The sequence below is a fragment of the Corythoichthys intestinalis genome, chromosome 7 (assembly GCF_030265065.1).
Source record: "Corythoichthys intestinalis isolate RoL2023-P3 chromosome 7, ASM3026506v1, whole genome shotgun sequence".
NCBI lineage: Eukaryota > Metazoa > Chordata > Actinopteri > Syngnathiformes > Syngnathidae > Corythoichthys > Corythoichthys intestinalis.
In genome coordinates, this window is record NC_080401.1 from 7,161,930 (window position 1) to 7,187,507 (window position 25,578).

The 25,578-nt window shown below is 39.1% G+C and overlaps 1 protein-coding gene across 1 annotated transcript; it reads right to left on the bottom strand.

Moving 5' to 3' along the window:
- Positions 1-1,902: 1,902 nt before the first annotated feature.
- fetub (fetuin B) lies at positions 1,903-15,936 on the bottom strand. Its single transcript, XM_057841922.1, has 7 exons — positions 15,668-15,936; positions 14,811-14,924; positions 10,406-10,493; positions 10,126-10,292; positions 6,277-6,387; positions 5,893-5,979; positions 1,903-2,815 (listed from the first exon to the last, which is right to left on the bottom strand). Exons 1-7 carry the CDS (start codon positions 15,881-15,883, stop codon positions 2,078-2,080), a joined length of 1,521 nt encoding a protein of 506 aa, XP_057697905.1. The 5' UTR covers positions 15,884-15,936; the 3' UTR covers positions 1,903-2,077.
- Between the last annotated feature and the right edge of the window lie 9,642 nt (positions 15,937-25,578).

Genomic DNA, 25,578 nt, shown 5'->3' on the forward strand with positions numbered 1-25,578 from the left:
AACACTGAGAGAAAAGTCTGGGACACAGCCTCTCGAGTAGGTACAAAATCAATCGACAAATCAGATTTGTTTATTTGCGTGACGTGTTCTTCACGAGCAACGTCACTCTTGCGCGCCGAAAGTCGTCTCTACAACAGCACGGATGGCGGGAGAGCCGACAATATGTTCCAATCTGCGGTAAATGTAGTTTTAAATGACCTAAAACACATCGACACGAGACATTGACAACAGTCTGTCTCGCGCTAGCCATGTTGAATAAACGCCGTTCTCCTCGTATGTTTACTTCCGCGCGCAAGTCCCTCGTCCTGCCCTCGTCGCTTTGCTAACGGCACATCTGCCCATCGCTGATTGGTGCACTCCGCTGTCTGTTTGCCTCTTGTTAAGCTTGTTCGGACAGAATATTAATTAAAAATGAATGAAAACTAAATACTATTGAATATGTCATTATTATCATTTAAAAAATGTAAGTGACGGGCAAAATTAGATTATGACCGGATTTTTATGACACTGTCAGTGAAAATGACAGACAACGAAAAAGTCTAGCGCAACCTCTGCCTGAGACAATCCTTACTGTTTGTATGCGGTACACCTTTCGTACCTTTTCAACCTAAATCCGGCGTTGGATCGCTGCATGTGTTTGAGAATAACTATGACAAACTTCAACCGACTGAAGCGAAGTGTGGGACAGCCCCCTACTTGAAGGCTTGGCAAAGTGTCTGGGGAATGTGTCCCGCCAATACATCATGCCAATGAAGTCTATGATGACAGTCTTATGATGGTGGTGTCAAAGTGTTATGATGTAAATATATTAGGGCTGTCAAAATTATCGCGTTAATGGGCGGTCATTAATTTTTTAAATTAATCACGTTAAAATATTTGACGCAATTAACGCACATGCCCCGCTCAAACAGATTAAAATGACAGCACAGTGCAATATCCACTTGTTACTTGTGTTTTTTGGAGATTTGTCGCCCTCTGCTGGCGCTTGGGTGCGACTGATTTTATGGGCTTCAGCACCCATGAGCATTGTGTAATTATTGACATCAACAATGGCGGGCTACTAGTTTATTTTTTGATAGAAAATTTTACAAATTTTATTGAAATGGAAACATTAAGAGGGGTTTTAATATGAATTTTTTTATAACTTGTACTAACATTTATCTTTTAAAAACTACAAGTCTTTCCATCCATGGATCGCTTTAAAAGAAGGTAAATAATGTTAATGCCATCTTGTTGATTTTTTTCTATCTTCTATCTTCTATCTTGTGTCTTATCTTTCCATTCCAACAATAATTTACAGAAAAATATGGCATATTTTATAGATGTTTTGAATTGCGATTAATTACGATTAATTAATCTTTCAGCTGTAATTAACTCGTTTAAAAATTTTAGTCGTTTGACAGCCCTAAAATATATATATTTTGGTGTAAATATCCCATAATACAGTGAGGACAGCTGTGGCTTATCGTGAAGTGTGGCTTACTTATGAACAAATGCTGTTTTCGTGTACAATTTGGTGGGTGGCAGCTTATAATCAGGTGCACCTTATCCAGCCCGTCGCCGGGGTGGGGTTGGGGGGGGGACAACCGGGTATGTTGTCCGGGGCCTCAGGACTATAGGGGGGCCCTGAATGACCCTTAATTTATTTTACTTTACATTCACATATTTCTTTTTTATTTAAATTATTGTCTGATTAAATATTATATTCTACTCGAGATATAGTTAAAAACTTTAACATATTATTATTATATATCCTGCAATGGTCTCTTGTCCCCAGGCCCCTGTAAGTCTGTTGACAGCCCTGCACCTTATAATTAGAAAATGATGGTAAATCTTTGTTTTGTTTTGTTTTTTGTGTGTTTAATTCAAATAAAGAGTGGAAAAGTGGAAAATGACTTTGACTTGCCAACATTAGATTAGTATTTATTTCTATTGTTTATACAGTGTAACCATGAGCAATGGCAACATCCAAGAGTTGATATAATGTGAGTTAAATGTTCTGAGGTTTACTCAAAGTGAATGTCAAGTAGAGACATGTTCTACATTTCACTCAACTGGCGTGTGTCTATTTACCACCTTAACTGGCCAGCTTGAACACAGGGTCTTCGTCAAACAGTTTATCCACCAGTGTCAAACCTATTTTTGGTGCACAATTAGATGAAGCTGAAGTGGGGAAAGGCTGAATGATTGGTTGCATCTGACCAGGGATCTGTGGATCAGGGACAAGAGGCAACACAACACCAACTTCACCTGCAGGTGTATCAGGGAAGGAGGCCAGGGTCATTTCTTTGTCCATAGCAGGCAAAACCCTTACAATGCCCTCTGGGTCGTCATGGAATGTTGTCTCATGGTCATGGGTATGATGATGATGGTGGTGCTCATGCTCATGCAAGTGAGCGTGCTTGTGGTCATGGTCCAGGGCAAGTTCGTGGTCATGCTCATGTGTGTGTACACCTGGTTCATGCTTGTAGTTATGGTGGTGGTTGGGTGAGTCATTGCTATGATCGTGGGCCTGGGCGTGGTGAGCGTGCACATGATCATGGTTATGTCCGTGGTCATGGGAGTGGTCGTGAGCATGCCTGTGGACACTTCCCTCATGATGGTCGTGTGTGTGGTGGTGGTCACTCCCCTCAGTATGCATGTGTTTTTTATCATGGTGTGCATGACTCTTGGTGTGGTCATGGATGTGGTCATGAGTGTGGGCCGAGTCTGCCGCATGTGCTTGGTCATGACTGTCACTGTGAGGGTGTGTGTCGTTGTGACTGTGATCAGTCTCTCCGTCCAATAGATGGAGTTTCTTCTCTCGTTCAGCAGCCTGGTAAAACAAAGAAAAATGAATTTTTTTTTTTTTTAGGTACTGTAACTGTCTAAAAGGAGAGGCACAATCACATTCTCTACCATTTTTTAAAAATCAATTCAATTTCTTTTTTTCAATCATCATTTGAATCCGTACAATACGAACACACTGCAAAAACACACCTACTTAAAACCAGTTAAATTCCCTTGCTCTCAGTGTAAACAGTGTTTACTAGAAATAAGTGAACTTTTCCGCCACTGCTTTAAGAATATTTTACTTACATTACTTTATTTAATTTAATCTAAAAAAAAAGTTTTGAAATGTCAAATGTTTTTAATTCAAGAATAGATTTGTTCAAAAAGCAATCTTTTCTTTGATATAGGAGGAAAAATGAGCAACTTTTAGATGTATGGGCTTAATAAGAAAAAAATAGTGACATTTGTTCAAAGTAAGTGGAATAATGCTAGGCAACAATCTGTTATGTAACTCCACTCAAAAAATGAAATATGGCATTTATGTAAGAACCCTATTTCAAGTGGTTTCACACAACTGCTTTTTAGTGACTATTGTTATGTCGTTGAATGAAAAACGCCTAAATGATTCAAGACTTAATAAACTACTTGAACAAGTTAAGCAATTCCCATTCAAACCTTTTAAATGCAAAATGTGTAACCGCCTTTTGTTTTCTTACAATAGAAGTGTTCATTTTAAATATTCTTTGTGATGTTTTGAATATTCTGGATGCAGGGGGGGACCCTGGGGCACAACATGGGTCTAAGAAATTGCAGCACTTGCAAAACAATGGCAACTGTACCCTACTGTTGCGCTCGCAAGTGGTAAAAGAGGGACTTTGCATCCCTTAAGCAAGCACAGAAATCAGGCTCACTGTTATATGTTGTTTCAAGCGAACACACTCCAGCTTTTTACAGACAACACTACTTACAGTCGTGGTGTCACTTCACCCTCTCGTCTTTGCGCCTGCTATGTTTTCTGACACGTGCGCGTAAACTGGGTGTGGCTGATTAACTCTGCTAGTACATTTAACTCTGCCAGGGTTGTCTATGTTCAACTCACTTAATCGAGCTGCTAGTGTTAAAACAACACCCAAATAGACATAAGTCATCTTAAAAATAATTTACACACACAAAAAAAAACAACTCCACTGATTTTGCTGTGTACGGCAACTTTAGAGGGACGAATGTCATACAATTTGTGCCGTCACATTACATATATATTGAGCAATGCTTTTTTGTAATTGTTTTAATTGACTCTCTTACATGAGAAATACAATACTGGGTTCAGTAATTTGTAAAACCACAAAGCTAATATGTATAAACAATGAAAAACACCTGTTTAAAATTCAATTTTATTTAATTTAATCACGTTACGTATATGGCGGAAAACACAGACAAGACTGAAAAAGCAGTTTCTGGTCTTTCACCTCTGCTTGCTCTTTAAAATAAACTGCTGTATTTGAAGCCAAAAGAATTATTGTATTTGATAGAACAATATGTCTATCTGCAGCAATAGCAGATTCATGGTGCATTAAGCCCCCGAACTATTTTTAATTTGTCCAATTTACCCTGGAAACCCCCGTTTACAGACGTCGCGCAACGGCTTATGTTTTGTTTCAAGAACGTAAGTAATTATATTTATTATTCTAAATGTCTGTCATTTTTAGGTTAGAATCATTAAATGATGTCTAATATTTCGTTTAAAAAAAAATGACTTTTAAAAATTATTCACTTGCATATTTTAAACTTTTAAACAAATTACGTCACAATGAAAAAATGAACGTCTTCACATAAGTCACGGATATCTACCTCATACTATCGCTTAATTGTATTTTTTTTCGTTACTGTCGCATTTAGATGATAAAAATTCAATCCAATCAAAGAAAAATTAAAAAAAACGTTTAAAAGGGTAAATATATGAAAATGAAAATCTCGACCACTCCTTGATGTCTGCGATTTCTGCATCGCGACCCTTGTTATATTACCATGTTTCACCTATAAATTCCCCCAAAAATCAGGCTGCGGCCATTCACAGCTGTGTCTTGACACTCGGTGATACATGCTACATGGAGGTTTTGGATCGAAAAGAGGTAATTACGTGATAATATCTCGTTAAAATCATGGCGTCTTTAATTCTGCTCTGTCATGCTTTCGCATCCAGTTAGGGTTTTATTGTTTAAGAATTTTTTTTTTTTTTTTTCAAAATGCCCTCCTGTTCAAAATGTATCTTCCTCCAGAAAATTGAGATTTTAAGCTTTCCAATGATGTATCACACATGCATGTAGGACAATTTAGAAATTTGGCCAAATTGGGGGTCTCAGAGCAGAACTTCAAGTCACCTGAGCGTTTTCCACCATATACAATGAAAAACACCTATTTGAAATTCAATTTTATTTAATTTAATCACGTTACGTATATTTTAAGCGATGCTTTTTCGTGTTTTAATTGAGTCTCTTACATAATTAATACAAAAAATGATTCAGTAATGTGTAAATACACGAATCAAATTTTGTATATACAATGAAAAATAACTATATAAAAGTTATAATCACGTTATGTATATATTAAGCAATGCTTAATCATAAGTGTTTTAACTGACTCTCTTACATGATACAATCTAATGTGTACAATCTAATGTGTATCTACAATGAAAAACCATTTAAAAGTCAAAATAGTGTATGTGCACTTTTTGAGTGTCTTTAACACTCAAAACAAGATGGAGACAATTATTTGACTAGATTCAAGAAAAATATTTTGATCAAGATGCTATTAATTTGCAGTGCACCACTGTACAAATGTAAACTAAATGAATAAATAATGGATTACGTACTTATTTAATTAGTAAATCTTGTGTCATCGGGACAGCTTGGCTCAGTCAATATCATTAATTATACTGTGTAAATTAATGAATGAGATGATTTTGTAAAAAGCCTTTGGTCCTTGGAGAGGCTGCACTGGTGAAACCAATTTAACCATGCGAGCTTATGTTACAAAGTAAAAACTCAAAATCTTTATTTGGCTTTCAGGAATAGAAGATAAATCACAATTATATAAAGATACAAGGATGGTTTGTGCCTTTACCTCAGGCTCATAGATCTCACATGTCACACTGGTCTCACTTTCATCAGTGGCAGAATGGGAGTGGAAGGCCTTACAGAAACCCTTGTGCTGAGGGGAAAGAAAGAGAAAAGACATGGCAACCTTATTTAATAATTCATCTATGTACACATTTCTGTAGGTGAGAGCTCATGGTTGCCAGTTAATTGCAAGACGCACACTTATCTACACTCGCATTCACAGCTATGGACAAATTTAAGGTCTCTACTTACCAAACATGCAAGATTTAGGATTGTATTAGAGTACCAATGGAAAAGCCACACAGGCAAGAGGGAAAACAGGCAAATGCCACACATCCAGCGGACGGCATTAAAAAAACATGATTGAAGTCAGATTGTCTTGACTTACAGCAAACTCGCAGTCCATGATAGGACACTTGTCTGTCACAGGGTCTTTGGTTTTGGTGCAAGTGGTCTCCTGAATGGTGTATTCAACATGGTAATACATTTCCTTTCCCATCTGGACAAAAATAAATATATGAAACCAGATTAGAAATTGTTGTGAATACCTATCATATACTGTAAGTCAATTTCACTTCAACTGAGTTCTTGCACACGTTTAAAAGTCAAATTCGATGCTTTTTAAGACTTAAAATATTATTTAAGACCAAAACGTGTCACAACAATTTCTGAAGAAGAAAAAAAAATAGTTTAATTTCACTGTTACTGTTTTTTCCCCATTGCTCCTAACGAATAGGTCCTTTGGCAGATTTTACACCAGGGGTGGGAAGCTCCGGGTACCTCACGATATGATACAGTTTGCTTACAATATGGCAGTACAACAATTAGCCATACATGGGTCAGAAAACAATTCTAGCATATTCTACAAAACAACTAATAAACAGGAAAACAAGCTATCATCATCTTTCTGCTGTGAATTGAAATGAGTTTATTATTTGTAGACATCCAAATCATTTTAATTGGGAGGGTAGCATTCGCTGCCATCCCTCCCACTTCAATCATCACTGGACGTCTATGGCTGTCAGTGGCAGCCAATGCCAGGAAGTGAGTTCATTTTTGGATATTTCATATCATTTCCTGTTGATTTTCGGTCACTCCCTTTTCCTTTTGGGGCGTTTATTGGTCACTTCCTGTTGATTTGATTTTGGGCACTGAAAAGGAAGTGACTCAATAATGTCCCCAAATGAATAGGAAGTGACTCAACATCAGCCGGAAGTAACCTGTACATGTCCTAAAATGAACAGGAAGTGACCTGTAAATGCCCACAAAAGACTGGCTGTGAATGCTCGGGTTTCAATCCCATTGACAGTTCTAGACTTCCAATCCGGTCAAAATTAATTGGATGTCTAGTACCGTCAATGGCAGCTATTGAGTTAACAGAGACATTATTCTCATGGAAGATTTTGGTAGCATCTTGCTGGTTCCTTTTTTTAAACAGTGACACCTTTTTAAAACGAAATATCCATTCTTGTTGGAAGAATATCGATAACCTGGGTTACAACCAGTGTTGTTAATCTGACTTTTAAAAAGTAATTAATTACAGTTGCAAATGACCTCTCAAAAATGAATTGAGTTAGTATCTCAGTTACCTCAATGTAAGAGTAATTAACTACTAGGCAAAATAGCTGGTGTTACTTTTCATGTTTTACACATTATTACAGGACCCATTCTATAACATTTTTCACGTCAAATATGTTTATATTAACTGATTGAATTGAACGTTTTTTTTTTTTCATTCCCAAAAAAAAAAAAAAAGTTCTAACATAGGTCACACTATGTGAAGTTCAAAAGGTTTTTTGGAAGTCATTTCATATTTTGAATCAATCGTTAAATTTGTTAAAATTCCTCTCATTATTGCATTAGTACCCTTCTCTCCACTTTCAACATGTGAAAGTTTTAAAACAGTTTCATCATTTAAAGATAGATTCAAGTCAAGATTTTGCGAATTTGGGAATATTTTAAGTAAAAAGTTACTTTGGTTTGCTAGGAAGGTTTGCTACAACAGTCTTCCTGAGAAGACTACTGCTTTAAGATGGCGGCTGTTTACTAAGGCTGGTGAGTCTGTCATTTCGCAACTTGTTCTCTATACATGTGCTAAAGCCACTGATTCTGTCATTTTGTATCTAGTTCTATATACATGTGATATCTACCGTAGCATCATGTGGGCGTAGTTTGTAGCAAAGTGGGCTGCAGTCAGGTATTATTGGAACCACCTAGCATCACGTTTGCATTATTTAACCAAATTGCAGTAGCGCACTAACGCACCTCTCAGTAACGGTAACGGCGTTGCAAAGATGACAAAAGTAATTAATTAGATTACTCACTTTTGAAATAAATAACAACGCCGTTATACTCTAACGCCGTTATTAACAACACTGGCTACAAGGTACCGCAATATATCACCTTTTCAATATACTGTATAGTCACATCCCTACTTTGCAAAGGGCACTGTTATTTTCACCAAGGGTATTTTCACCATGGTACAACTCAAGTGTACGCAGATGTACAGGATTATTCCCAAACTCTCGTATTTAGTGCATGGCCATTAATAAAACAAATGCACACCATTAGAAGTTTTATGGCAGACTACAGTGATTTCCCTGGCATTAAACGCATCTTATGGAGATTTAATACCCTTTTCCATTAAATATGAGAAAATTTAAGACCTTGAATATCCAAATGTTTAATTTCAGACATTTTAAGACTTTTTAAGGACCCGCATGAACCCTGTTAAAGAGCAAGTACTGAAATGAACCAACATTTTAAAATTCGGAAGATAGATTAAGTGTCAAGTGTTTCACAATAAATTTAGCAATGATTGTGATGGCAAATGCCGTTCCATTTACAGTAGCCTATATGCTGCTGCCCCTTGGTAGACAGATTTCTTAAAGGAATTATTTAAAAAATAATAAATATAATTATAATTTACTGTACATATCAAACATAATTATGTGAGGAATTAAAAGTGGAAAGACAGTAAAAATTGGGAACTTTTTTGGAGCCTCGCAAAATTGAAGTGTGTGTACTAGCGTAGCGAAAAGTCCAAATGGCGTCACTCTAATTGACTGGAAGTGCGGTCACGTCACCTTTGTGAAGTTGGCCCTCCATCAGACACAAACTTGTGCAAAAATGATGTCAATCATTTGTGGTACGTTTGTATGTTTGTGCTGCTATCATTTTAAGGTATTGACAATTCTTTTATAGGTCAATCTGAGGACTGCGTCACGTCATCATTCAAAATTATTATCTCAAGCCCCCCATTTACTGCAAAATGGACCCGAAGGGGTTCCATTTGTTTGTGCAACCTTTGCTCTGTCAGCCGCGAGAGTTGGATACAGAAATGAAGGAATGACGTCATCACCTGAAATTAATATCTCAATACCTGTAAAACGATAGCAGCGCAAACAAAATTTATTTTAGCACAAACGAAGCATAAACAATTGACACCATTTTTAGCCATTTTCAATCAAAACGGGGGGCTGGTTGACCTCAGATTGACCTTTAAAAGAATTGTAAGTATCTAAAAAACCATAGCAGCAAACTGTTTACAGCACAAACAAGCACAAATGATTGACATCATTTTTATTTAAATTTGTGTCCGATGGGGGTCAACTTCATGGAGGTGGTGACATTACATCAAAAACTTATAAAGTGCACAAAACATGGCAGTTTTTTTTGTGGGGGGGAGCGAGTTGGTCCGTTTCATAGGATTTTATCAGTTTAGTTTAGTTTTTGTTAGTTACAGTATATGTTTTTTATTAATCTTTGCTTATTTCTTTTGTTCTACCTCCTGTGATTTTTTAAAATTTTTTAAAAACTAAATCACTAAGTAGAATGTAAGAGAAACTACAATTATTTGTTCCCTCACATATAGCCAACAATACAGCATTTGTTAAAATAAATAAATAAATAAATAAAAATCGGAGGACATTACAATGCATTCGCAATCAACCACAAAAACTCATGAATGAAAATAATTGACAAAAATAAATTTTTTGCCACAATTGGTTTTATGTTTTTTTTTTTAAATGCCATTTCCAATAGTTATCTAACATACAGTTTACTTTTTATGTTATATACCATTTTGATTTCAGTTCTACTAGTTATTTTGTTTCTTTTCATGAACAAGAATAACCTTCTGATCTGCACTCATTACTGTGAAGAATGCTAAGTACAATATGCAAAATACGTGCGGATGCAATGTGCCACACAATGTCCTGGTGTGTGTAGATCATACCCCTGACTGTGCTCGGGTGATATTCAGCAGAGCGAAGTGATTGACCAATCCACTATCATTGTTGAACTTGACCAGAGATTCGGTGACAGTCTTCTGCACCTCAGCATTGTCAAAACCGATATTAGTTGAACAGTCTGGGCAAAAACTGATCACCTTTTCTGTTGGAACTAAACCGAGTGAGAGAGACAGAGAGAGAGAATCAATATACAGCCATTAGTGTTTGTTGCCCTTTGTAATATGATTTCAGATATAATTAAAATAAATATTCACGTGCATCTACCTGGTCTAATTACACAGTTGTACTTATACAGACGCACCACCCTGTTTACCCTGTCCATGTAAATCGCTGCCTTGCACTGCCCGTATACCTGTAAGGAAAAAAAAAATAGACAAATGTATTTAGTAGTGTAGTGCTCAAGACATTTCCGTAAAATCTCTTTAATGAAGCTGGAGTGCAAGTTTTTAATCTCCCATCTGCCCCATCAGCTAGTCCGAAATAAGTCCAAGACGTTTGGGAGTCAAGACTGCAAAGACCCTCAAAATGTGATCTCGAAACCAAGACAGGACTTTTCGAGTCACAACACTAGTATTTTGGTACCATATAGTATAATCAGGTGTGAAAGTGGGCCGGAATGTTCCGGTACAACGTTTCTCGTGCAAAATTTGGGGGCGGAACGGGGCGGAATGCTGCTTTGATCCCGAAAATATGACCGCAACTGTCATATCTATGTAAAACAATAATTCGTCAGGCTGCCACATACGCATCTCCAAGAAGAAAACTATCTAATAACTTTAGATTTAAATACCCAAGTGTTAACAACAAGCCTAATAAAGTGCTTGTGTAGCGTCATTTGTCTCCACCGATATTTATTGTTTATTAATTCCTCGGAATTCTCCCAGCATGTGTATCTTAGTCCAATGACATAGTCGACTCATGTTGACATGCGCATGCACACAGCAAACTACCCTACTTGGACTGCAGTTGTCCGTTCAATCAGATGACACAAGGGCGTAGGTTTGCATAGGGACGGTACGAACAAAACACTACCAACTTTTCAGGAGGCTCAAATTGTCCCTCCCAACTTTTAAGCAAACTTATTTGCATTAGATAATGTGTTCAGTTATACTAGTATAGGTCATTTAGATTGTCTTCCCATATGTTGTAACAATAGAATTGACCCTACCATTATTAAGTGAATTATTTTCAGACTTACTTTTACATTTCACTTGCTGAATGTGCCATTCCATGTTTTATTTCCTCAAACACACGTTTGATTGGCTGATGACTTGAAACACACACATACACACGCAACTCTCAGTACAAAATTACGTTACATGGGAGAGATATTCGAAGTTTTTTCGGCCAGCTACCCGCTGAAAGTAATATAAAGCGTTTTTTTTTTAAACGCACTACTAATTTTGCTAGTGAAGGTCCGACCTGAATCACAGTTTAGCATTACCATTACATTAAACTTTGTGAACTTGCTAACCGAGTAGGAAGCTGCATAGGAGAAGTGTCCTTCTGTATGTATTTTCTACGATGTTAACGTTAATTAAACTGTGAGAAATATAGTGAACTCTGCTCAGCTGTAAGAAATATAGTGTACCAAGGTTTACCCCCTTCTCCTGAGTTTTCATTTTTATTTTGCTTATGTGGTCTTAAAGCAGCCCAAAGGAGCTTTCATTTTTTTTTATTGAGTTTGGCTGTGCCTGTGTTTTTCCTGAAAGAAGGCTCCATTTTCATTTATTATTGTTATTCCCTGACTAAGAAGTTTATTTTTGCTGTATTTAATTTATTTAGACAGAATTTAGAGTGGTATTAAGACAAATGTTTTATTTTTTTTTTTTGCATACCTGGATACTTATGAGATGATTAAAAAGTTTGTATTTCTTGTGTATGTTGATATAATTTGTGTTCAAATAATGCAATTTAAATATCCTAACAAAAGACAGACATTTATTCTGGAAGTTTTCAAAATGTTTCTTTAGTAGATTTTGAAAAAAAAAAAAGGTTTGAATCAAACGGTGTATCACCTGAACCAATACATGTGCGTGCACTGCAAGAAAAACAATCTCCTTAAAACTGAAAAAAAGAAAAACTTAAATCCCTTTGTTTTCAGTGTAAATCTACTAGAAATAAGGGAAATTATCTGCCAGTGCTTCAAGTAAATTTTACTCAGATTTCTTGAAATAAGAAAAATAGCTAGCTGAAAATAAGCTTAACAGACTTATTTTAAGCAAAAGTATATTTAATCTTTAAAAAACGTTTGTTGGTCAGAAATGTTCTTGATTCAATAATACAACTAGCTAACGATAGCACTAACATATTCATAGTTAGTGTAGGCATTCTTTTCTTCTGTTCACCCAAAACCTCTTCTTGTTGACTGCTTTCTCCTAATAAACGAGGTACGTTGAATGATCACAATGGGAGTATGTCATACTCCCATGTGATATATTAAAACTGTTTAGACCAATCGGATGCTCAGATCTCCATTCTCGGTGTCAAGCAGCTGAACAGGACAGGTTAAAGAAAAAAGAAAAAAAAGAAAAATAAATGTTCTTAATTGAAGAAAAGATATTGTTCAAAATATTATTTGAAAGCATTTTTTCTTGATTTTGGTGAAAAATTACCAACTTTTAGATGTGTAGGCTTAATACGAACAAAAGGTAATATTTACTCAAAGTAAGTGAAAGAATCTGATGCATTAATCTGTTAACTAGCCTTTAAAACTCAAAGCAAGATGAAAATGATTCGATTAGATTGAAGAAAAATGATCAGATTAAGACATTACACTGTAAATTTGCAGTGTGAAAGTTGGTATAGGTCAATACAGATTTATTTTGCATCAATCATCAAGCCTATAAATTAATTAGGTTCTTATTGGAGAGAAATGTAGCCCTGACTGCCGTTCACCCAATCTGTCTAATTAATGTCTTAATAATGTAATGCAGGTTATGCTGTTATATCACCCCTACCAACACTGAGACCAAACCTACGCCCTTGGGCTGGCATACTGACATGTGATCAGCATGGACACTTAGCTCTGATTGGTTCAAATGCACATTTTTCTGGGACAATTAAAAAAAAAAAAAAAACAGAACAAGCTTGTTGAATTAATGCGATAAAAAAGGGCAATGCGACAAAAAAATTGATCAGAACTTTAAGAGAAATGAAATAGTTGAAGAGGCTTATTTATTCTATCTTTTATGCTCTGATGGAGAGGTTCAGAACATCTTCCAAGTTAACCTATAATGCCTGACCCCAGAAATAATGAAAAAAAAATTCATTTTTTAAATTTTTTATTTTTATTTGAAAGCTTTATCTGGTCCGTAACCCCCTCAGACCTGCAAATGCTACTGAAGGACATGACGCGGTCATGTCCCTAAATCAATAAATACACTGAATTTAGTTGCTATTGCCACTTCTGGGAGATGATTGGATGGAACTTTAACCATCAAAATCAAATCGTAAGGTTTAGCACACCCTCTTTGCTATTTTTTGTTCTTTGAAAATGGCTGAGACAAAACCTAACATCAAAAAGGCAAACATAAGTGCTCATTTCTCATTAAAAACAATGTAACTTTAACATTAAGAATAACCAATACAAGCATGAAATATCCCAGGCCAAAAATATTGCACTTTGTTCTGGTATTTGAGTAGAGTAAAAATCAACGAAGATTTTTTTTCGCCTTGCAGAAACAATGCGGGTCTGAAGGGGTTAAACATTATATACATTTTGTTTTTAAACAGTTAAAGAAATAACTTATATATATGTTCTCTAAATTGTATCATAAATGATACATTAAACATTACATGCATTTCTTGTGGTAAAACAAATATAACAAATATATAAGTGAGATTGAACACAATAAGGTTTTAAACATTTTTTTACTGCAATAATGCTTGTCTCAAATGTGATACATTTGACGATATGATTAATTCTCTTTGAACTTATTTTTGTTCATTTACCCATATTAGGCTAGAAGTCGATGTTTGCGTTTTCTTCGAAATATATTCCTTTTCACTGTGCATGATGTAAGTCATTTGCACTTACTTTTTAAAGTGTATGTTTTTTTTGTTTTAAATAATATATTAGTCAATGTTTATATTAACTTCAACCTAAACGTACAGTACATGTTATGTTCCTAAGTAGTTAAAATTGAGGTTTTGCATTTAGATGTGAAGAAATAAGGGAAAATAAAAATAAGGGGATGGCGTTTGGGGTTACTGTATGGTGTTTTTGTTAACTGTTATTTTGCACATCATTGAAAAAAATACAATTTTGAATGAAAATCAGTTTCTTATGCATGCCTTGTTATAGTAAGTGTAATGCAGTAGCCTAATGCATGTGTACAACCTGTTGTTTTTTATTGTGTGTTATAGGTATAACTGCCAAAAGCTGACGTTTTTAGAGGTTTGACACCCCCACCTATCCACCCCAAAAATATATATACTGTATATTCTGACTCCGTGGCGACCTTTATGTCAGGGAGTTCAGGCAAAAAATTCTAGCCACTTTAACCCCTGAGTATGATACATTGGATTTACTCAAATATATATTGTATAAAAAGAGCATGATGTATTAAAAACTCCTTACTCTTTTAGTTTGGACATAAAAGCAACCGATTTTGAATAAATACACCCAATTGAGGATATCAGAATAAAAAAAGAACTTGCAACTAACAGGTGTGTTTGTAGTTGGGCGAGCCTCGCATTCCTCCCAGTCCTTCTTGCTGAGAACACTGCAGTTGGTCTCAACAACATCCAAGGTTAGATAGAAAACAATACCGGTTTCACCCTGTAATGCACATCAGACAAGACAATATGTGATCATAGCATTTGTTAAAATGGTCACTTAACAAAGAATAGATTAACAAGAATTTTAATAATAAATAGTACATACTTGTTCTTCTCACTGTATATTCTTTCCCACACTGCAAAAACCTCCTTGAAACTAGTTAAATTCCCTTGTTTTCAGTGCAAATTTCACATATTTCTAGTAGATTATCTGCCAGTGCCTCAAGTAAAATTTACAGACTTAGATTTCTTGAAATAAAAAAAAATTGGTAGTTGAAAATATGATTAACAGACTTATTTTAAGCAATAAATTAGTATATTTAATCTTTAAAAAAGCTTATTTGTTAGAAATCTTATTAATTCAAAAATAGATATTGTTCAAAACATTATTTGAAACCCATTTTTTCTTGATTTAGGTGAAAAATTACTAACTTTTAGATTTATGGGCTGAATAAGAACAAATCTAAGTGCAATAGTCTGTTACATTAATCTTCTAACTAGTCTTTGACACTCAAAACAAAATGGAGAAAATTATTTGACAAAATTTAAGAAAAATAATCTGATTGAGACGTTTGAATTTGCAGTGTACATACTGTATTAGTAACAATTCAACCTTGGACTTTTAACACAGTTCTATTGTTCTCTGGTAGTATTGCAGTTGGATATACTGTAGATCCCAAATATAAACAAGAAGGCAACATGTGTTAGGTAATAGGTAGTCAATCACAAAATGGTGAGACTCACATGCTTTGTGGAGTGTGCGTTGGATAAGCGATGAAGGCTCAGGATGTAGCCCTCGTGCCGGTCACGGTTAATCTTGGTAAGTGCTTCTTTTGCAGCTCCCAGTGCCAAAGCATCTTCACAAGACTCCATCGCCATGGCATCCTGGTCAACTGGTGCGCTCTGGATGAGCATACATCCCAATGCCAACAGCAGTGAGAACAGTGAAATGTTCTTCATGGTGTGGGCCTCTGATGTCAGCCACCCAAGCACATGCACTCTGGTCAGAGAGATGTGGAGATATATATAGTGTGTATCCTCTTCCACACAAAGCCACACTTAAAAAAGATCTGACACATACACAAAGTAAATATAACCATTGAACCCCATCTCCAGAACACATAGTTTTATCTAGGTCAATCTGCTGATTGATTTGTCGGTCTATGATGAAACACTATGCAGACTTGCTTAAGAGATCTTTGTTGTTCTCTGTTTTCTGGGATTGAGAGGGACAGTCGATGAGCAACACATCAAATGATCTACTCATGGAACAGACTCTAGATTGGACCACTGAGTCTTCAGATGTGATAATTGTCTTTAAAATTAGGATACAAAGTATGTTATTCAGACTATGTTGTAATATGTGCTTGCTATATTATAAACTGGAAACCAAGTCCCAGAATGTAGCACTAAGTCATTAGCCACCGTTTTAGAATATTGTGCTGGAGCGTTTGGAAAATATTAAACATTTGTTTTCAAAGTGCCGCAGGGATTGGACAAATTGATCATCTTGAGACTACTGGGTGATAGGATGTATTTGTACTTAATGTACTTTGGACTTAATTTTCAAAAAGAGACTAGTGTTGCTGTTTCCCCATTAAAACTCTGGTCTTATCCTTTGCTTCCAACTTATTTTCCTTCCGCCTTGCACACAGAGGTGGGTAGTAACGCATGACATTTACTCCGTTATATTTACTTGAGTAATTTATTTTTAGAATAATTTACTTCTAAGAGTAGTTTTACTAAGCTATACTTTTTACTTTGTGTAGATTTGTGAACAAAAAACGCTATTCTTCGCTACTTTGGGAACATAAGAGTCTTTACATTTTTCCTCTTTATTCTAAATAATAGATTTATTTATTTTTTTGCCAGTGATGCCAAGTAGCTGTACCAGTTGTAATAGTAGCAAGTGGCTCTACCAATTTTACCAATGAGACCAATTATGTGATGTCGCACTGTAAAAAATGAAGTTTTTGATCAATGGCGGAGTTTGACTTTTGGGGCGGGGCGGGCACAACATGTTGATGACCCTTTAACGCAGTGTCAGCAATAAAATTAACTTATAAGAATATTTATAAGTTCAAAATGAGCATTTTTTTGTTTCCCATTATTCTTGAGGGGAATTCTAAATCGGACTGCTTAGGACAGATATACAGTACTTTTCGCCAAGATAGTCGTCCATTCAATATGGTTCGCCCACCGGTGTCGTGCAAATGTAGTTACCCCTGTCAAAAATTGTATCCCCTGGGCGGAACCACTGCGCTGCACTGATTTGCTTGATTACTGAGTTTTGGTGATGTAGTTTTCTACGAGGTTTTAAAACATAGCCCATCGATAAAAAAAAAAGAAAAACTTTTTTTCCCCCTGTTGTATAACATAACATAAGGACAATGCAAAAAAGGCAATGTTTTACTGTTTTACTCGTAAGATGACGTATGACTGTTATTACTTTAATTCAAGTCCTGTATGGAGTTTCTTCAGTTTAATAAACGTCGATGTCCAAAATATATAACTGGTTCTTTTCTGGCTTCAACTGATTGTTTAAGTCGACATAACTAATGTATGTGTGTGCGCTCCCGTGGCAAGGGGATACCATTTTTGACGGGGGTAACTACATTGGCAAAACACGAGTGGTGGTTCTTTATACAATTAGTGTCTTTAGTGGGGCAAATTAAAACTCTGTTCACCATTTTGGCGGTGCTCTCTGGCGTTTCATGGTCCACATTTTCAATACTTGGTTCTTGTTCAGTAATTGTTGTCGCTTTTGAAAGCTTAGGTTTAAAAAAAATTACGTATATCCATCTTGCCACTGCGGTCCTCGGGCGGTTTTGGATAAGCAAGGCAAATGACCGTCTAAGGTGCTAGTCACATGATCTGTTCGAAAAATAATTTTGACCCATTCAGAGGTTGCGCTAGACTTTTTCGTTGTCTGTCATTTTGACTGACAGGGTCATAAAAATCTGGTCATAATCTATTTTTACCTGTCACTTAAATTTTTAAAATGATGATAATGACATTGTGGTGACCCTTTGTTTGGCATAATTCACCTTCCGTACTTGTGTGTCCATTTGGCCGAGCGCGTTCCCGGCTACGACAGTCACGTGACAGAGACACTTAAGGTTCAAACACACCAGCAACGTGAACGTTGCATCAACGATCTCGCCGCGAATACGCACCAGTGACGCTCGGTGTCAATTTCCATAGGACGCGTTTCACGAGCAGCGCGTCTGTGGAGCGGCTCGATCTGTTCACGCGAGGATTGCAAGATCGCGCAAGAATAGCGGGTATTTAAAGGTAATAAAACAACAACACTTTGCCTTTCAGACCCCGCGTATTGGCGAGCTTTCTTTTTGAAAGAAGAAAAAAGAAGTCATGTGCTAAAGCAAAAAGCAATCCCAATGACAAAGATTTAAAAATTTTTTTTCTTATGAACATTTTTCTAAGCTTTATTGATGTTTTTTTTCTCAAGTTAAAGCACCACGCAGGAATTAATTTTATTGTGTAGCAGGATTTGTGTATTATTCGTATTAATTGCAGGTGTTTTAGCTCATTTCAGTTTATTATATTTATATAGGAAGTTACGGTTGCATATTATTTTGAAAATCGACTGGATCCACCGTATTTTTACACGAGTGACTTCTGACCTGCCCGATCCTACCTAGTAGTATTGACGCAGGGGGGCTGCGTCTCGCGTCAAAAAACAAACTCTGCTGTTCTTTTCGCGTGCGTCGCGTTTAGCGCTTCTGGGACGCGTCTAACACGCGGACGCACTGCGACTGGTGTGCATTGGCTGATTGACTTTAACGGCCGCGTTTCGAAGCGTAATCGCGGCGAGATCGTTGACGCGACGTTCACGTTGCTGGTGTGTTTGAGCCTTTAAGAGCCGCGCGCGGTCCCCTCACTATCCACTCGCTCTCACTATATGATTGGCCGAAGAGTCGAAATGCTGTCCCGTGAACTGCCTGTTTAAAAATGTTCCCGTTGTTACTTCTTGCGTTCGCTTATAAGTGCCCATTTAAAAAGGAAAAGCGATGGATGATACTACACACAGAGCGTATTATTAACAAATGTTAAAGTTGTATAATCATCTAGCGAGAATAAGGAACGTCACTGACAAGCGCAGGCCCCCACGAGTGGATAGTGAGGGGTCTAGGATAGTGCGCCTACAGCTAACAAGACTCTTAACATTGCATACCGCTTCAACATATTCAATAGTATTTAGTTTTCATTCATTTAAAATTAATATTCTGTCCGAACAAGCTTAACAGAGAATCCACACCGTGCCATCACACATCAAGCAGATGAATATGTAACTTTTTCTCTGCAGTGACAAAAACAGCTGACTGTGGCCCCAGTAGTTAGGTAGCCTACCATATGTAGCATATGGAACAATGAAATTAATAGTTCACCTGCTGTGGCCTGAGCGTAGTCTCACACTTTCCTCCTGGTGCGCATGGACTTGAATTGCGTGCCCGCTTGTACAGTCCCTGTTTTTTCACCTCTTTTATCAACACCATCGTCGTTTTGGGGCTTTTTGAAGAAACTTCGGACACTCAGTTGCCTTGACATTTTTCAGAGTAAGGCCAACGACGTCATGCATCAAGAGAGACAATAGCTAATTAATATGCTCACTCGCCACCCTGTGGTCTGGGGTGTGAATTGCAACCGGTCAAAATGACGGATGGACTTCAGTTTTTTCCGTCAACGTTTTAAAAAATCGGTCAACGACGGAAAATATTCGGTTAACGCGACCCCTGGACCCATTATAAAAATGTCTTTTATGTTCATTTCATTTATTTATGTTGCCTTACAACTTTTATAGACAATATTTTAGAGTAAAACGCTTAAATTTAAAATCATATATAGGGAAAGTCAATAACATACCATGACACTTTTCGGCCACCAGGGGGGCCTAGGCCCCTCTTAAACTCAGCGTATATTTTTGATATAGAGCGCTGCTCTCATCATCACTTGAAAGTGCGGATTTTAACCTCTCTCCCAGGTTTTATTTGGCACCGATTGACCACGGAAAACTGGAGATATGACCCTTTTAATTTCAAATTAAATTAATTATGAATGAACTCTTCACTATTCAAACTAGGAATCATTTTCCCAACCAGAGGGCACTCATGCTCTTTGGACGAATAATGCCGCATTTATGTAATATTTTTCTCTCATTGGAATTCAATTCAAAATTTTTTTTGTATTTCTTTGGCTTAATCTGGTTATGTAATGGGTTATTGTACAGTATCATTATAACAACTGTTCATATAGATAACTTTGTGCTCAGAAAAAAATACCTTTGTTTAAAAAAAAAAAATCCAACAAAAATATAAGTGGTTACTCAAAAGGTTACTAATTACTTGAGTATTCTTTTCACTCGTTACTTTTTTTACTTGTACTTGAGTACATTTTTTGGATGAGTATTTTTTACTTTTACTGGAGTAATATTATTTTTAAGTAACGCTACTCTTACTTGAGTAAAATTTTCATCTACTCATCTTGCACCTGTCTTGTTCCGCTGCTGAGACATGAAGAATATGAATCTGAGTGTCCTTATACACTAAACAGTTTGAATGTGTCATATGGGAGTTTGATGTACTCCCATGTGGTTGTTCATATCGTTATATTTTTCAGGAGAACGCAGCAGACAGAAAGTGGCTTTTGGGTGGACAGAAAGAAATCAAGCAGATAGGAGAAGCACAAACATAAACACAAAATTCAGTGATCCTCCGCGAATTTGGGGTGCGCGTTTCGTGGATTCAGTGCATTTTAAAAAGTATTCATAAAAAATAAAGCTGAAAAAATACGCATTTTACTATTGAGGCGCATTGTTTCACAGCAAGGCAGAATTGACTCAGGGGCTTTGTACACACCCACTGGCACTCATACAAGGTGTAACTGGTTCCTGCTGTGAAATATTGACAAGTTAGCGCACCAATGAGCACCATTGTAGCTTCTCCACCTGATGAGACCGCCAATAAGAGTGGCTTCATCCCGTGAGCTGATTGGCTTTGCGTGGCCTCCCCCACTATGATCAACTGGCTACTGTAGTCTACCAATAAAATCGGTCTTATCTCATGAACTGATGGCCTGCATACATTTGCGGCCTACCCTGGGGTGGGGGGTTAAGTCAGGGAGAAATGTGATTGGGGAGTACGCAATTCCAGCAAAGTGAGGTAGGGAACCCAGTATTATGAAAAACACATGTAAGCGTTGGATAGGTTGACATCCTACTTATTGCTACCGGATCGTTAATCCTGGCACATCTTATTTACCTGACTGCCTAGTTTCACCTAGTCATGCGTGAATCCACTTTGACGTGTGATAGTCATGCATATGCAAACATCTTAATCAGTTACTCACAATGTTACTCACTACCTGAGTATTTTTTTAATCAAATCATTTTTTTTTTACTTGTACCTGAGTACATTTTTATGAATGACAACTTTTACGTTAGTAATATCATTTTGAAGTAATGCTACTTTTACTTGAGTAAAACCACCTCTGACCGAGTTGCAGGAGTTCTGAAAAATTAGGGTCAACAGTCTTTAAAGTGCGTACGACAGGATAAAAAAGTCTTAAATAGCATTATAATGTAAATTGGAATCATATTTTTAGACGATTCAACTATATACAACAAATGGCAAAGCGCAGATGACGAGAAATTAGTCTTTTAATCTGCGGTTTCGCCATGCCTATCATTAGAGGGCTCTAGCGTCCCCAACAGGTGGATGACGTCGCCAGGAGAATGGTTTCATCTGATTTAGGCTTCAGCCCATTGAAGGGGAATTATTCATAACAAGGAAAATGCGACGATGAGAGCAGCAAAATGTAATTCTTTCAATCTCTCTACTCCAATATTTATACAGGATATTCTTTTTATCCAAGTATTTTTCTCCAATTGCTAAATAAATGGTATGGTCATGACAAATAACAGTCTTGCGCTAAATGGAATATGAAATATTAAAAATGCATTTATTCAGTACGATGTGGCAAAATTACTCCATAATGGTCAAAACTGTCGACTTCACCTTTACCTTTGCACCGCCCGATCGATATTTTATGGCACCGGAATTAGTCAGGATTTTGTCCTTTCCCTGCCCTGGCTTCGGAGAGTGTAAACAAACCAGGAGGCGTGACAGCTAGCCGACATGCTAACCCGAACCGAGTGGTATTTCAAAGTCTATTCTCGGCTTTCGAAGCGAAAAATCACTCAAAACTACTCGGGATCATATCACACAGCGGCGGAGTTGTCGATTGTCTTCGCCGATTGGCCACCCGCCAACCCGCGAGCAAGTTACAGCTCATCCTCTGCTGCAGGCAGGAGAGCATGTTTGCCGGGAAGGCAGCTGGAGAAATACCCCCGGACAAACCGGCTGACGTCGGAGGAGCGCGTAGCTGCCACATGGTCAAAACGAATATGGCGTAAATTAATGCTTAACTACGCTGCGAAGACAAACAGTAAGAGAGCGGCGTGAAGTTGTTGTGCAACTAACATGTCAGGATGTGTCTGAGGGCATCTATTCTACATATCCGTCCATGATCAAACGTAAGTAAATAGTCCTTTATTTAAAGAAAGTTTAAGTTAAGTTTACTCAATCTAAAATGCACAAAATGGGGTTCTCCCAATCCGATAAATGTACAAGCTGCAACGAAGATACTTCAGATACATACTTTCATGCTCTTTGGCAATGTAAACCAATACAAGATTTCTGGGCACAGGTAACGAAGAAACTCTCTTTCCTATTGAACTGCAGGATTCCATTGTCTCCAACTCTTTGTCTGCTTGGCGATCTGAATACAGTGAATATCTCTATCCATCAAACCCGTCCACGACTAGCAAGTCTAACGATAGCCAAAAAAACAATATTGTTGAATTGGAAAAACAAACAAAACATTAGCATTAACCAATGGCTAAATCTAATCATTGAATATATAACATTAGAGAAAATATCTGCCAAACAGACAAATAAAATGGACAAATACGAACAACATCGCCGGAGGCGCGTCTCCCTGTACCGGGTGCCGGGGAGGTGCCCTCTGGTTCCATACCGCGCGCCCCTCTTGGCCCGGGGGTGGGTTGTAGGGGGTGCGCTTCCCTCCCCTTGGTCTGTTTCCGGCCCTGTCCGCCTCCCTGGGCCGCGGCGGCCGCCGCTGCCCCCCGGCCGGCGGGGTCTTTGGCGGGGCCTCTTGGGGCCCGCGGGGCCTAGGGTGAGGCTTGCTGTCCCTTGCCGGTGGGGTGGACGCCCCCTGGTCGCCGGCGCTTGGTGTGGTGCCTGCTCGGGGTGCGGGGTGGGTGCTCGGTGGGTGGGAGGGGGGTGGGCGGTCGCGGAGGCGCCGTGGGTGGTCTGGGGCGGGGATTGATCGGGGCCCTGACGCTTCTTCCGCCCTGGGGCCGGTGGTTCTGGTGGACGGGGCCACGCCCGCGGGAGCCTGCCTCTTAACTCACGCACTTCTCACTTCGGCACTGTAAATATTTTTCACCCTGGCACTTACATGCTCATACATTTCTCCGGGGAGAGCTGGGACGGGGCTTTACAGTCCCAGCCCAACTCCCCCCTGTTTTTAATGCACCACACACCAAGGTTGTGGGATGGTTGGGACGTGTTGGGGGGGGGGGGCTCACAGATGCCTCCTCACAACAGGCCCCGCCATCCCTGCACCTTTTTTAAATGCACCACACACATTATACTCCACAGGAGAGCTCCGGCAAAGGGCGGTGGGACGTGCGGCTGGGCAGAAACTCCATGCTGCGGTCCCACTGCCCCAAGCCAAGCTCTCCTATTTTAATGCATACATTGCACTACCCTCCCCTCACACCCCCATCACGTTGCTGGGTGATGGCTGCCAGTCGGAAACCTGGCAGCCACAATAATAGGGTGGTAGGTGGGTCCCACACTTTTTCTATATGGTGTGGCTCCCGGGGTGTGGCCTCCCCTCTGCCTCGGCTGCCGGCCGCGGGAGTGGGTTGGGGGGTCGGGTCTCCGATCTTGCATCGCCCCGTGGCAGTTCCTGGGCGTTCTCCTGCCTCCGCCTTCCCCTCTCTTCTCTGGCTGGGCATCCGCCCTGCGCTCCGTCGCGGGTCGCTGGCTGGGCGCCGGTGTATCAGCGGGGTGTCGCCTGCACCGGCGGGGGACCCTGCCTTGCCTGGGGCTTGGTGGACCGCTGGGGGTCCCGTGGCGTGCCGTGCCGGTTGGGGGGCTGTGGCTGTGGCTCGTGGCCCGGTTGTAGGTGTGGGGTTGGTGATGCGTCCCCTCCTGCCATCCCTGAAGGCTGGTTGATGGGCGCGCGGGTGGCCCGGGGGACCACCCTGGGTCCCGGGGGGGGACGATGGCTCCTTTGCTGGGCGGCGGGAGGAGGGATGGGCTGCGCATGGACCCCCCACCCCCCGCCCGCCCTCCCTCCTCGGGCTGGCTGGGTGGGGGCCGTGGCCCTGGGTTGGCGCCCGCGCGGTTTCTCCGCCCGTCTGCGTGACTGTCGCGCGCCCGGTGGGGCTTGCGTGCTGCTGGATGTGGTAGGGCATGCTCGGGTTGGGGGTTCCGGTGCCGGGATTGGCGATGCGGTGGCGTAGGGTTGGTCGCCAACGGGCTTACACTCATAAGAGATTCACACGATTACTGGGTTCTAGATCACAGAACTGATTTGTGTACACTCTACCCCTTTCAATCACTTAGCTTATAGTCTTATAGACACCCCCACCTCCATTCTCCTCTTTCACTGGCCAATAGGCCCCCACATGGTGTAAACCGGAAATACATCTCGCTGACGATAGCACCAGCATATTAGTAACTAGTTTAGATGTTCAATGTATTTCTTGTTGTTGTTTGTGTATGTGTTTCTTTTCTTTCTTCTCTTGTATTTCTTTTCTTCTGTCCCCCCATAATCACTTCCTGTTCGCTGCTTTGTCATAATAAAAAGGTATTTTGAATGATCACAATGGGAGTATGTCAGACTCTCAATGTGAAACATTAAAACTGTTCAGAATCCGGGCACTTAGACTTCCATTCTCTGTGTCAAACAGCTGAACAGGACAGGTTTAAAAAAAAATATATAAATAAATAAATAAAAAAAAAAAAGAAAGAAAGTTTATGGCGTTTACTTTGTAATCGCTGTATTCGCAGCCATTTTTAACACAAAGTTGCAATTTCTGATCGAGTGGAAAATTTGACAGAACACCGGGCACACAATGAGGGCAATAAGCCGAGTGTAGCGCTCTCCCGGCAGGGGAATGTGTGACAAGCCGCCGGTCGTCGGCTGAGTGGCATTTTTGGTGGACAATCAGCCACAAAATGCAAGCCACCTCCGTATTAAAACGTGTGCCATGATCCCAGTATTTGACATAATACAAAACACAATGTTTACTCACTTCCCTGTAAGTCCAATGGTCCCACAGTTGTCACACACTTGTTTTGGCCGATTTCGGGGTAAACGGGAACTTTCTGAAACTCAGAAAGGCTCACACACCTCTCCCTGGTGCAGAAACCAATTAATCCGCAAAATCAGCTGAACCTGCAGTCCATCTGCATGCTATAAAGCAATGCTGTATTGTGAAACGCTGACACGGGTGACGTCACATTCGCATTCGTCCTAAACCCGATACCAGAGCCGGAAGTAATTCATTTTCATGGCACGGGATTCAAAAATTGAATATG